A 14291-nucleotide genomic window follows, 5' to 3' on the forward strand; every position below is an offset into this window, starting at 1 on the left:
AAAAAAAAAAAAAAAAAAGAAAAAAAAAAAAAAAAAAAAAAAAAAAAAAAAAAAAAAAAAAAAAAAAAAAAAAAAAAAAAAAAAAAAAAAAAAAAAAAAAAAAAAAAAAAAAAAAAAAAAAAAAAAAGAAAAAGAAAAAAGAAAAAGAAATTGAGACCAGACCATTTGACCAAAAGGAATAAATTCAATAAAGTCGACCACTGGTACCCTTGTATATGCCAGTTGTGTTGACCTAGAGTTAGGTTATCGACCACTGGTACCCTTGTATATGCCAGTGTGTTGATGTTAGTCAGACTAGTATCTCAATCCATTAGGATAGGTTCATTTTGGCGGAGGCCTTCAGACAGATATGGGAAACGTCGTTCACTTAGTAAACATCAAAACCATCTATGTTTTGTATATCCATCTTCTTGATCTATCCATGTGATTAGTTTTGACTCCGAATATGATGTCCATAGTGCAACTATCTGAGTAGAGCTCTGTCACTTTATATGAATTTTAGTATGCTTGAGTGCAAACTCGTGTACAATAATTGGAATTTCGCATCAGGGTACTTCTTCCTGTAGTCAATAAGTATGCCAACCAAGGAGATTCTTTAGTGCCTTCCAAGGTTTTGCGTAGATAGCTAAGGTCTGGAGTATTAAGGTTTTGTGGGTATATCTCTGGTAAGCCTTCCCGAGACTATAACTCGGCCACTAGGGCCACCTAGGGGTTTAAAGGCTTATTGCATACGCTAAATGCAATCGACGATGCCTGCGACAGTGAGTTAGGATTTTATTTTCTATTTGATTTGCTCGGGACTAGCAAATAATAAGTTTGGGTGTATTTGATGGACGCATTTATGTGTCTAATATAGCTCATTTGTATATATTGTTAGTACTCGATATTGTACTTATTTGGTTATTTTATGTATTTGTAGGTGTTTTTGGAAAATAATCTCTTGCGGCGAATTTGACTAAAAATGTGGCATCTGGACCTCCGTTGATAACGTACCGGAAGCGCCTCAGAAGTGTACCGGAAGTATCCCAAAAATACCCCGGAGGAACCCTGAAAAAAGTGCGGAAAATGCCTCAGAGGACACTTGCTATACGGACCCTTGATTTTGGATAAGGGGTAACCTAATTACTAAGGGGTGACCTATTTCCAGGCAGCTGCTAAAGGGAGAACAACACAGGATAAGGGCACCCACCTTCTTCACGTTTTGAATTAAAAAAATGGCGGGAAAATGCATGCAGCGTCTGGCAGATTTGAAGATCGAATTTTGGACGTGATTTTAGGAGATTCAATTGCTGTATTTGGTACGTATGGACTCTGCATGACTAAACAGGCCTGATACAATCAATTGGACCCAACCAATTGGGCTGGAATGGCCGGGAGAAGTAATCAAAGTTCAAACAGGACACATACTTTCTGTTCAAGTTTCAAAGATTTGTGAGAGATATTTGGGAGAGTTTGACGCTGGAAATTAATGTATTTAGTCTTTTTCACGTCTTAAGAAGAGTTTGGTACCTATTTTATTGCTAACAGACGCGTACAAACACTGAAGAGGTGATTATTCTCTCAACAGCGCCGAGAAGAAAAAGAAAAGAAAAAGTCGGATTCATTAGAGATTTTTGGGGATTAAAAGACTATATAAGAGAGGGTTCAAGTCATAGAAGGGTTAGAAACCTTTAGGAGAGAGTTTAGAGTCGATGAGAGCCTAGGAGAAGAAATTATAGAGGAGACAACGCTGCTGCTGCTGCTGCCATTAAAGCTTCTGAAGAACACGAAGAACAGACTCGCAGAGTCAGTCGTTCTTTAGCAGACTTATTTTCATACCACTGTCGTTGTTTCACAGCAGTATATACTTATCGTTTACAGCAGTCTTAAATTACCATACTCTTTTGTAACAGTCGCGCTGTAACACCACTACAGCGTTGCTAATTCCTATTTCATCATATAATCATCAATAAAAACATCTATTTTAGCCATGAATTTATCTTGTGAGTGTGTTTTTGGTATGAGGAGCTAAACCCATTAGCCGAGACGATGGAGGAAGCCATTGGTAATTTATTGGTATAATTCTAATTTTTATATTTATTTGCAATATTATTATTTGATTATTTGCACGAATTAAAATTGAATTAATAGTTTTTATTGAGTAATTGTGAATTGACTTGATGAAGCATGCTGGGTTTTAGTAACTTTTGATGTTTTATACTTTTTAATTACAATTATTACTTCAAAAACTTATTTGAGGCAAATATTAGAATTGATTTTAAAGATAAAATTGCATAAGAACTATTTAGAGTTTACTATTAAAATGGTCATTGGTGGAATCCTAGTCTTGGTGTTTTTCTCTAAAGGTTTGAACTATTTTATTTATTTGTGTGTTTAATTTAAATCTAAAAAAAATTGTTTTCTTCACAAGTCTGAAAAGACCCCTTTTTACCACTACTACTACAATCACTATTTGAAAAACCATCATAACCCGACTTATATAGGGGAAACATGAGACCCGCCTCGAAGGCTCCAACCATATTCAATAGATGAAACTCATCAAACTGATACTTAGCAAGGAGCTCGTAAGTGATATCATCTTCAGGGGCATAGAAGCGAACCTCAAAAGCTTCAAGCTCATGTTTTTCCTTGAACATCTCAAGATCAATATGCTTGAAAGTGACCTTCTTTTTACCAACTGAAATGCTGCATATCACGAGGACAGTTTCTTCTTCGTCTGCGGAATCAGAAATAAGATTTTTAGACGGATCAGCTCTCGACATAGTACCCATGGAGTACTTCCCTTTGAAAGAAACCGTGGGAGGAGGCGACAAAGATTTCTGCGGAGGCACTGAAGGAGGATCCATTGAACGAAGGGGCGGAACATCCAATGTTTCATTACGAGGAGGAGGAGCCGCGTACTCCTAGATTCATCACGAGGAGGAGCCTGCGTACTCCTAGAATCTTCACGAGGATGAGAAGGGGCGCGGTTAACAACATAACTAGAACCAGAAGGACCCTTCGGCAAATCCCTTTTCTTAGTAGGCACAACCTTCGCAACAGCGAAAGATGAAACCCTATGACCCCGAGGATCTGATTGCGAAGACTTATAAGGACCTTCCCCAAGTGGAGATCTGTCAGAATCTCGACGCGGAGGGGATCTTGGTGGACTAGACGACGAGGTTTGGTAAGGAGCCCGCGGACGATCAGACATATCTACAAGGAAACACAAAAACAGTTTATAGAAGAATACGAGGAGATCACTAAAGATCAAAAAACCCATAATTGATGGTTCATCCGGATAAACATTAATAACCCTAAGAACTAAAAATAATCAGAAATACCCCATCAAACTCCAGGGATAATACTTAGATACAGACTCACATACTTTGTAACAAAGAACAGGGGCAAGCATATATGCTTCGACATGTGTGTTCTTCATCACAAAGCCAAGAATACAGTAGCAGGAAATAAACGGGTAGATACATAGATAAATCAATGATGAACAGCTAATGAAAAACCCCATACCTGTATAGAAGAAGACGACAAGCACCAACCACAGTCGAAGATAGAAGGATCAGAGATATCAAAGGCTAGTTATCTGTGATACAGAGGCAACAGCAGTCGAAATCGAAAGAGACAGAAAATTGAATGTTGTTATCTTCCTCACAAGAATGACGATAATAAATGACTAAAGAACAAAAATAGAAAACAAAGAAAGGATGAACACTGACAAGAACAGGATGAAAACTGACAAGAAGAGGAGAAAAGTTTTTTCACATTGTCTTTCCTTTTTATAAAGCTAGAGAAGACAATAACTTTCCCTCGTACGAAGGAGCAGTTATGGGGAAAGTTAATGCAAAGTGGGAAACATGCCCGTATTTATAGGGGAAGTTAATTCAGGAGAGATAAAACGTGTATGACGACCTTTATTCTTCTAAAATGCAAAATACGCCCAAGTCAGAAGAAGAGGGGCAAATTGTATGTACACCTTTCATCACCCACCACGTGTACAGGAAGAGACACGTGGAAGGCATGCAAAACAACATATCACAACATGATAACAAGCATCTCATCAGAAGATGCCACCGGGCAGCAGATCTGACGGTTAGGGACAGAGGATCACAGAGGTAGGATGGCTTAGAGGAGCACTAGATAATACCCCTTGGGTGTTAGTACACCCAATCCCGAGGAAGATCCCAGATCAACGGCTGAGAGGGAGTTTGACTGACACTGATGTGACCAGACTAAGAGACACTTGTCTGACACGAGCAAACATCCATCTACCCGCATTAAATACCAAAGAGATATACACGTGTCGATCAACCCGTGGAAGAAGCAAGGATACCCCTTCGTATTCAATCTTAGGCCGCAGCATATGCCGAAGACCTCTGCGTAATGGGCACAAAGCACAAGAAGATAAGATTACAACGGCACCTTAGAAGTAGGACCCACGTTCCAACTCTATAAATACCCCTCTCCACTAATTGAGAAGGGGTCGACCAATCTAGAGAAAAGATAGGAGAATATAGGAGAGAGAAATAGGAAGAGTAAGTGATCCCCCTACTTCCGCAGACCTATGTTTACTCTAAATTCATTTGACTATCTTTGTAATCATTCAATTCATAGTGAAACACCAGCCCCGTGGATGTAGGCCTTAGTGCCGAACCACGTAAATCTTTGTCTCATTTATATTTCAGCACTTTACATTCAACATTGAACGTCATGTGCTTTACATTTATGTTTGATTCTCTGTTTACCCCTTTATACGAACATCATTTATGATAATATTCGACTAGACAATGACAAGCCCGAAGGCTTAGAGTCGATGAATCGATATAATCATCCCCTTTACTTATACGACGTACAATTTCAGAATTAGAATGTATGCGAATATTGTTTGTGAACACGTGGATGGCTTCGAGATTTATGTGTTCACAATTGCAAAGTCCTCAAAGTATTTCAGGCGTTCTTGTTGATCCTTGAGAAATTGTTGTTGATCCAGAAGGAGCTGAATTTGGCCCTGAATAACTCTCAGGGTGCTCTCAAGTTCATGCATGTTGATATTTAGTTAAAAAATCATAACTCTTGACTCTTGAGTTCCATTTGCTGACTCTAGATCCTTCTGACTCAAGGTCAGCACGTGCTGGTTCTCTAGTGTCCAGTCCAACCCTTATGGCTAATGGTCAATGCATGTTGACTCTCGAGTTCCGCCTTCTGAACATGGTTCCCCCTTTTGACTTAATGTCAATGCACATTCAATTTCAAGCTCTGTTTCTAGAATCCCAACCAAATCATTTTGCCGCTCCTTCCTTGTCTTTCTCTATGATGATGTTGTACATGAAACAAATGTATTGTGTAGTGGTGAAAGGAAAACCGTAATGAAAGCAAAACTGCAAAGGAGTTACATACACGAGGTATGGCCAAACTTCGACACAATTATTCAAGACATAAGAATGAGCTTCATCAATATCTTCTTTTGTCAACATTTTAATAGGGTCTCGACCAATTGGACGAGCATTCTGAGAGAAAACTGAGAATCCTCTTTCCGGTTGAGCTGAAATTATCTCGTTGGTGGGTGTTCTCATTCCTACATTAGGACGAAGATCAACCACTTCAAATTAGGAAACATGTCTCGTGAATTGAAGTCATACAATAAACCCTCACGAGACACAACTCTTCCTCTAGAATCGCTTAGGGGTTTAACGACTTATTGTATGTGCCAAGTGCAATCATTTTTTATGTGAAAATGGACTATGATTTTATTTAATTTATTGGACTAAGTTGGAAGCACTTATTGAATATGGATACTTCATTTCACATTTAGTTTGTTTTATAATTTTTGCATTTTGTTTTATCATTTTTGCATTTCGTTAATAACTCATGTAAGAAGTTTCTACTGGCAGGAAGATAGTGCAAGTGATCAACATGCTCAGAAAAGTATTATCAACCTCTTACGATTAAAAAAATCCTTAAAACAAATAAGCAAGAAAACGAGTAAAAAAAAACCCAGTATTAATATCTATCAACTATCATTTCTTTTTGACAACTGATCAAAGAAACGATCAAACAACTATTGTCATTTCATCAAAGAACATTTTCTATAAAAAAACTTTTACTATCAAGATTATTTAAATAATGTCAACTCGTCCCCAAACTCTAATAGCACCACCTGTATAGCCAGTTAAAAGGATTCTTCCATATGAAATTTAATGCAGGCCACATCCTGAACACACACTCTTTGTAAAATCTCCAGTTCCTGATCAAGGTCAAACCCACATGGAGATCCGAAATCAAGGCGTTTCGGGTCGAAACTATGTTGTTTCATTTTTTCTTTTTAATTTACTTATTACACCATGTATAAGTGAACTTATAATAAAATTAAAACATATGAATTTGTTAATCATCTTTAACAACATTTTCAACACACGTATTAATTCAAACTACATTTCAAGCAATACAATTAATAAGATAACTTCTTAATTTCCACTTCCCCATTCCGAAATAGCAGCAAGAATATCAATTGGATTGAAATGACACCTCAATATAATGCATTCTCATTTTCAAAAAGTATAAATAAATATCAAATAATCAAAGAGAACATACAATAAGAGATTTCGTCACAACTTTAAGGATCAATTATATATTCGATAAACAAGCTTAGGATACCAATAACATTTTCAACAAATCAATCAATTCACTTTCAAAATATTAGTTCAAAATATTAATAAGTTTCACGAGTTTCCTCAATTCGTTCCCCGCCAATCCGGTAGTCGGGATCATTTCAACAAATTGCACGAGTTTTCTCAGTTCGTGTCCTGACAATCCTCTTATCGAGGTCATTCTGAAAAGTTGCACGAGCTTTCTTGATTTGTACCCCACCATTCAAATAAAATTATTCGTTAACTTATAAATCCTTCTCACACGCTACTAGCAAACCGTCACATAGTGACACAAGACAAAGAAGTCGTGATGATTTTAATTCATGCATTTATGCAAATAAGAATAAGCTCTATATATTGCAGGCTTCTTACATCATATGTTTCTGGGTGATAAATTAGTCCGATCTTCCAAAAATTTATAGGGATTTTTATGAATCAATCAACTACAAATCCAAAATTCACGACAAATCAACGCTTCAAACAGTAAATACTGAATTCACAACAAAGTTTTTTTTTCCTTAAAAGAAGCTACCCATGGCAAAGGCACACATGAAGCAATTTTATTAAAATCAAGAAAAAAAATATGAGGGGACTAGGCCTTACCTCCAACAAGAGAAGAAGAGAAAAAAGAACAAAAATGAAATTACATATATCTATAACGATACAACGATAAAGTAGATCAATCTATAAGAATCGCTCGTCTAATAAAATCAGGGGGATCAAACCACCACCGAGACTCCGTCTGAGCCCCATGTTTAGCCAATAAATCGAGTAAAGAACAAAGACAAAATTGAAATTGTTCAGAAATTTCAGAAGTCAACATTCAAGTTCATACAAACATTCAACGGTGAATACATGCTGAATTATCCTTAAATTTTAACCAGGGATGCATTAACATGTTGTCTATCGATATTAAAGTTTGATCACCAAATTAAAACATAAATCTGTATATAAAATTACTGAAATCTAATAACACAAAATCATGCGAAATTGAAATAAAAAAGACACCCAAAGAAAAATGGATCTCGCATTCTACATTTTTTTGATAGGAAAGGAAAATGATATTAATATTAAACGTTGATATAGAGTTTTTCTTGAATAAGAGACTCTAGCTAATTTGGAGCAACAGTCTCCCAACACATACTACTAAAGTTACTAGCTTCTTTAGCTAATTCCTGGGCTACAAAATTGGTTTCTCTTGGAACATGAGAAACATACCACTTATTGAAAAAATCTAAGAAATTCATGACAGTCCTTTATAATAGGGTTAGTTATCCACATATCAAATCCTTCTCTGTCTTTTAAAGCATTAACGACATTTAGACTTTCTCCTTCCAGATGTAGAATTGAAATCTGCTTCATCCTAGCTAGCTTTATGTCCTCATATGTTGTTAAAGCCTCTGCTTTCTCCCCATCCTCTACTACTCCTGGAATGTACAATGCTCCTTTGAATTATTCTGCATCATTTATACAAATCAGTAAAGATTCCATACATTTAGTTTTTTTTCTCGAATGAAGCATCAAATGTTATTTTAATGAAATTAAGTCGAGGCACCGTCTAGTGCGAGACATTATAATTCTAACTTATTCTCATAGTCAGTCTCATTCGATTCTCCTTCCAAGCAACAATTAACGCTCTTCTTAACTTGTGTCGCTAAATTATCCACCTGCACATCTGCATTATCAAAAATAATGGCACACCTCAATTTTCATATGTGCCAAAGGGTGTAACCTGCATCAAAAATCATGTCATGACTGTTATTGATTCCATTTCCATACCAACTTACTATCTAATATTTCAATCCAACATTATTAATTTAGTTCAAAAACATAGGATCTATATTAACCTATATTTGTTTTGTAATACTACAATGTAAGAATAGATAGGATTCAATATCAGCATTATGGAAAACACATTTAGGATCCACATTATCAACAAATCTATGGAGTTTGTCCTTATGAGGGAGGAAACACTGCAAACACTTCCATAGAAAATGTGCAATCTTAGGAGGAATGTCCTCCTTCCATAATATTTTCCAAGGAAAAACATTAAGCTCATCATGCACACATTGAGTATTACATACACAATCAACAACCATATAGGCACTCATTACTGTGAATCGCCTTCTTCGTGTTCCTTCGACCAATGGTCCGAAGATATCGATTCTCCACTTTGCAAATGACCAGGGGCTTCCCACTATGTTCAACTTTTTTGCTGGGGCATGAATATTTTTGGCGAACCGCTGACATTCTTCGCATTTTTTAGACATTCTGTCAGCGTCCTGTACCATCCGCGGCGAGTAGTATCCTTGCATTTTGGATTTATCGTCTAATGACCTCATCCCGCTATGATTACATACGTCTCCGTAGTGAATGTGTCTCAAGATACGATGGCCCTCTTTTATGGATAAGCAGCGGAATAGAGGTCCTAAGAATGATTTCTTGTACAAGACTCTTCCACGAAGCTCGTATTTCCCTGCCTTTGATCGTATTTTTTGAGTTTGCTTCACTTCAGCTGGTAGTGCCCCTTCTTCGAGGAACAGGTGGACTTCGGTTCTCCAGTCTTCTTCGTTGCTGAAGTCTTCGTCTTCATTGGATCTTGATAGGATATCATCTTCTGCAAAGACTTCGGCGATGTCTTATCCTGCATGGTCTTCGGAAATGTCTTCCCATGTATTGTTTTCGTGGTTCGTGGCAGCGACGGTTTGGGGTGGAGTGATCTAAGGATGGTATACTCTTTCTATTCTGATAGCTTTAACATTCTTATCTTTTAGCATCGATGATATATAAGCCAAGGCATCGGCATGTCTATTGTCCTTCCTGCACAGATGTTGGAACTTAATCTTTGGCACTTGCGACGCTAGGGTTTGGACCATCGCCATGTACGATGATAGGTTTCATCATAGGTGTTATATTCCATCTCTATTTGTCGAATTACAAGTTGTGAGTCGCTCGTTAGGCGCACGTCTGTTATTCCGAGTTCTGTTATCAATCGGAGAGCATGTACTACTGCCTCATATTCAACAATGTTGTTAGTGTGTCCTTCAAACTCCAGCCTTAGTGCATACACCATCCTATCACCGATGGGCGTTGTGATGGTGATCCCTATGCATGCACCTTCCTTGTTCCTGGATCCGTCGACGAAGACTTCCCATCTTCGTTGGCTAGAAGGTTCGAGCACATCAATCAGTTCCTTCCCATATTCGTCTAACCCTGGAATGTCCTTCACTTCTTCGCCATTATCCAAAGGTAGGTTTACTAGGAAATCCGCCAAGACTTGTGATTTTTGAGCAGTTTGGATCTCGTGTATGATGTTGAATTGTTCTAACTGCGTATTCCACTTTGCTATCCTTCCCATCTTTCCTGCGTTTTTGACTACGGACTTCAGCCGACAGCCGACGGCGGTGCTTTGCTTGGAATACGAACATAGTGAGCCAAGAAATAAGTTCTCAGCTTTTGTGTCTCCCATACTAGTGGAAGTATAGGTTGCTCGATCTTGGTGTAGTTTCTTTCATCTGTATTGAGGGTTTTGCTGACGTAGTATATCGACTGCTCCACTTTCGTGTTAGTTCTAACTAGCACAGCACTGACTGCGTCTTCGGTTGCATCTATGTATAGTGCCAACACCTCATCAGGTTCAGGTTTTTGGAGGATCGGGATTGTTGCCAGGTATTCCTTGATCTTCCGGAAGGATTCTTCACACTCAGCGGTCCATGCAAATTTTTTATCTTTTTTGAGGATGTTGAAGAAGTGTTTACATTTGTCCGATGATCTGGCGATGAATCTCCCGAGTGCTGCTATCGATCCTTTGAGTTTTTGGACTTGCTTCAAATTCTTCGGGGACGACATCTCCATGATGGCTTGGATCTTAGCGGGATCGACTTCGATTCCCATCTTCATTACCAAATATAGGAATTTTCCTGATGTGACACCGAATGTGCACTTTTCTGGGTTCACTTTTATGTTATATTTCCTCATTGCGCCGAAGATATCTCTCAGGTCCTGAAGGTGATCCTTGCGCAACTTACTTTTGACGAGCATGTCATAAACGTAGACCTCTAGAGTTTTCCCGATCCATGGTTTGAAGATTGCATCAACCATCCTCTGGTATGTTGCCCCTGCATTCCTCAGTCCGAAAGGCATGCGAGTGTAGCAGTAGAGTCCGTTTGGGGTGAAGAATGATGTATGTTGTTAATCCTCTTTTGCAGGGATCTATGATTGTAACCAGAGTATCCGTCCATGAACAATATTTCTTCGAGTCATTCTACAACATCCACTAATTGATCGATGCTTGGAAGCGAGTAGCTATCCTTCGGGCACGTTTTGATGAGATTGGTGAAGTCGATGCATATCCTTACTCCTTCATTGTTTTTTGGTACGACGACCATGTTCGAGATCCATGTGGGATACCTAACTTCCTTTATGAATCCGGCTTCCATAAGTTTGTTAAGTTCTTTCTCAACTGCTTGATGATATTCCGGTGCTACTTTACGCAGCTTCTGCCTTGGGGTCGATTCCCGGCATATTTCCTAGCTTCCATGAGAAGATGGTCGCGTACTCCTTGAGTAGTTTGATCAGTGCTACTTCACAGTCTTCATCCACCAGAGTCCCTATCTTGATCATCTTAAAGTCTTCCTCTATTCCAATATTTATTTTCTTGGTGGTTTCCACCGGTGTGAAAGTGGCTTCGGTTCTCTATGAGAGGGACGTTCTTTAATTGCTATTTGGTGGATTCTTCTGCATCCTTTTCCCCTGAGACATCTGCTTCGGTAGTAAGAGCGTTGCTACCCTTTGTTAGGATTTTCCCTGAAATCCCTTCAAGATATAGGTCGATTTCCTTATCCTTGGATGATGTTTGTTCTTGCCCTTTCGGGCTTTGCGTTGCTCGTTGAGTTGATTTTGTAGAGCCTGGCATTCACGTGCGGTGAATTGATCACCCTTGATCTCCATCTCCCCTTCGGGTGTTGGGAACCTAAGGTACTGGTGGTATGTTGTTGCTACTCATTTGAGATTATGCACCCATCTTCATCCGATGATGGCGTTGTAGGGGGATGGTGCATCCACCACGCTGAATCTGGTAATGACCTCCAAGACAATGTCCCATAGGGCTTCGTGGTTGCCCCGTTGAAACCATAAATTTTGTAGTAAGAAGACATCAACTTCTCATCGTTTAACTTCATTCTTTTGAAGGTGTCATAGAATAGGATATTGACTGAACTACCTCCATCGATCAAGATTTTCTTTATGGTCCATCCTGCGACAGATAGCATGAGTACCAGGGGGTCGTTATGGTCTTCCATGTCTTCCTCAACATCATCGGCAGTAACATTCAGCGGTGCATTCATCCAGTCCTCGTGCCCGTCTACTTCTTCTCCATCGATTTTGTACCATTCATAATAGTATTTGAATTTTTTCCTCAATCCCTTTCATATTTGATCGGTTAATGAAGGGCCGTTGGACTCCGAACAACAAATGGTGTCGATTGTTCGGTTATTCTATGGTAGGTGCACTTGCTTGCTCCGATAGGTTCTTTTTTAGGGTTCGGGCTTTCGCATGTTTTGCTTGAGATATCCAGCGTCAATCCGTTTCTGGATCATTATCTTGAGGTTCATGCATTTATCTGTTTGGTGACCATTGAAGCAATGGTACTCGTAGTAGTCCATTGACTTCTCAGATCTTTGTGGTTGCTTTCCCTTGGACCATGCCACTCGAGATTGGTTTGATTCTTAATCTCCCTCAAGATATGAACGTAGATGGTGTTAAGCTTTGTGTAGACCTGATCCTCGAACTTCTTGTCATTGCGCCGATGATCATCTCTTCGTCCTCTTTTATCTTCGTTGAAGCGTTCAGTAGAATTATCCCTATTTGTACCGCTGGCTTGCTCCACTAAGTTGGTACGATGGGGTTTCTGAACCTGCGCCCTAGGAATAGGATTGTGTCGCTGGATTTCTTCCATCCTCGCATGCTTTTCAATGATCACTCGGAGATCTCCTTAGGTCGCGGGATTGCTTCCATGGATCTCAACAAATAATGGACTCATCTTATCTAGTCCCTACTTGTAGCAGTTGAGTTGACTACCGGGTTTACGTTTCCTATGGCTTGGAAGATCTTGTGCCACCTATCTGTGTATTTCTTGATCGTCTCTTTGATCCGGCCGCTAATGACAAGAGCTTATCCATTCCTGCATTAACAGTCTTGTTGTACATGTAAATCTCCAAGAACACCTCTGTGAGACGACTGTACGAATCGATGGAATTGGGCGGTAGGTTATCGAACCAAGATAATGTTGATCCTTTCAAGCTTGAGGGAAAATATCTGCAGAGGACGACGTCGTCTCGATCCCATCAGGCCATAATCCGATTGTATTTACGAAGATGAGTCGCGGGATCGTTGGACCCATCGTAACATTCAAATGCTTGGATTAGACATTTTGGAGGAATAAGGGCTCTAGCCAGATGTACGGTCAGCGGTGTTGTAATAACCTCCCTCATTACTTCTTCTAACCTTCCTCCTTTTTGCCTCGTCTTCAATTGTTTGATCTCAGCCATCATTTATGCACGAAGACTTTCCATACAAGAAAATGCTCGTTCCTCATAGATGATCGTCCTGATCTTCGCGCATCACTATTGAAGTAGTCTGAATCTTCGGGTACATAGTCAGGATCAGTCAGTTTATTCCCTCATGCAAAGCGACGGTTCAATGGTTCAGGATTATTGATGTTGGACACCACCATCCTTCGATCTTTATTTGGCCGTGGTGCTTTGGAATTGGCCTCATTGTGCTGGTTCTCTACGTCGGCGCTATGGGAAATCCTGTCCTTGAGCTTCTGGTTCTCTCGCGCAAGTAATGTTACTACGTCAGCATATATCTTCTGATTCCTTTTCAACTCTTCGAGCTCTGCTGCTAGTTGGATGAAATAGTTTGATCCCTGGTTTGGAGTTCCTACTTGTGCTTGTCCACCAGTGATAGTCCCCGGCAGCGGCGCCAAAAACTTGGCAGGCCTCGAAAGGTGTATAAAAATGAAGCAATAAAAACGGGGGCCTACAGTAATACCGCAAGTGCACGGTCGTCGGTTGTGGCAAATGTGCAAGTACGGGTCGATCCACAGAGATCGGGTGTGTTTCGGAAGTGTTTTAGCTATTTGGGTTCCTAGATTTGCTTAGGGCTTAGAATACCCCTTTGGAACTATTGGGCTTAATATACTAATGGGTTTGTTAAAATGAACTGAGCTTGGGCTCAGTTATCTTTGAAGTGCAAATGGGCTTTGGTCTTAAATTTAGGCTTTTGACCTTAATGAAATTTGGGCTTTGGTGGACTGAACTTGAGCTTTGATTTAGCTAGGCCTTTGGGTCTTAACCTGAGCTGTGGTTTCAGTTTGATGGACCTTTGCTTGGCTGCAGGAAGCAGCAGCAACAACAGCAGCAGCAGCACAAGTGCTGCACTGCAGCTGCAGCAGAGGCAATGCAAGTGCAGCAAAGCAGTGTTGCAAAGCAGTGCAAGTGCACAGCAGGAGAAAACAGCAGTAGAGGCCTAAGCCACAGAAAATAGTGCAAGTAACATGACAGGACAAAAGCATAACAGAAAACATAAGCATAAGCATAATATGACAGTGCAAGTAACATGACAGGACAAAAGCAACAGAAAACAACA

General features: G+C 39.5%; 1 protein-coding gene across 1 annotated transcript in view; it reads right to left on the reverse strand.

Annotated features, from left to right (window-relative positions):
• LOC113296553 overlaps positions 1 to 9999 on the reverse strand; it is a 38833-nt gene extending 28834 nt beyond the window's left edge. The window contains exon 1 of the mRNA XM_026544855.1: positions 9580 to 9999. Coding sequence (XP_026400640.1) covers positions 9580 to 9999 — 420 coding nt within the window. The remainder of the gene's footprint in view (positions 1 to 9579) is intronic.
• Between the last annotated feature and the right edge of the window lie 4292 nt (positions 10000 to 14291).

Source organism: Papaver somniferum, chromosome 7 (genome assembly GCF_003573695.1).
Source record: "Papaver somniferum cultivar HN1 chromosome 7, ASM357369v1, whole genome shotgun sequence".
Lineage (NCBI taxonomy): Eukaryota > Viridiplantae > Streptophyta > Magnoliopsida > Ranunculales > Papaveraceae > Papaver > Papaver somniferum.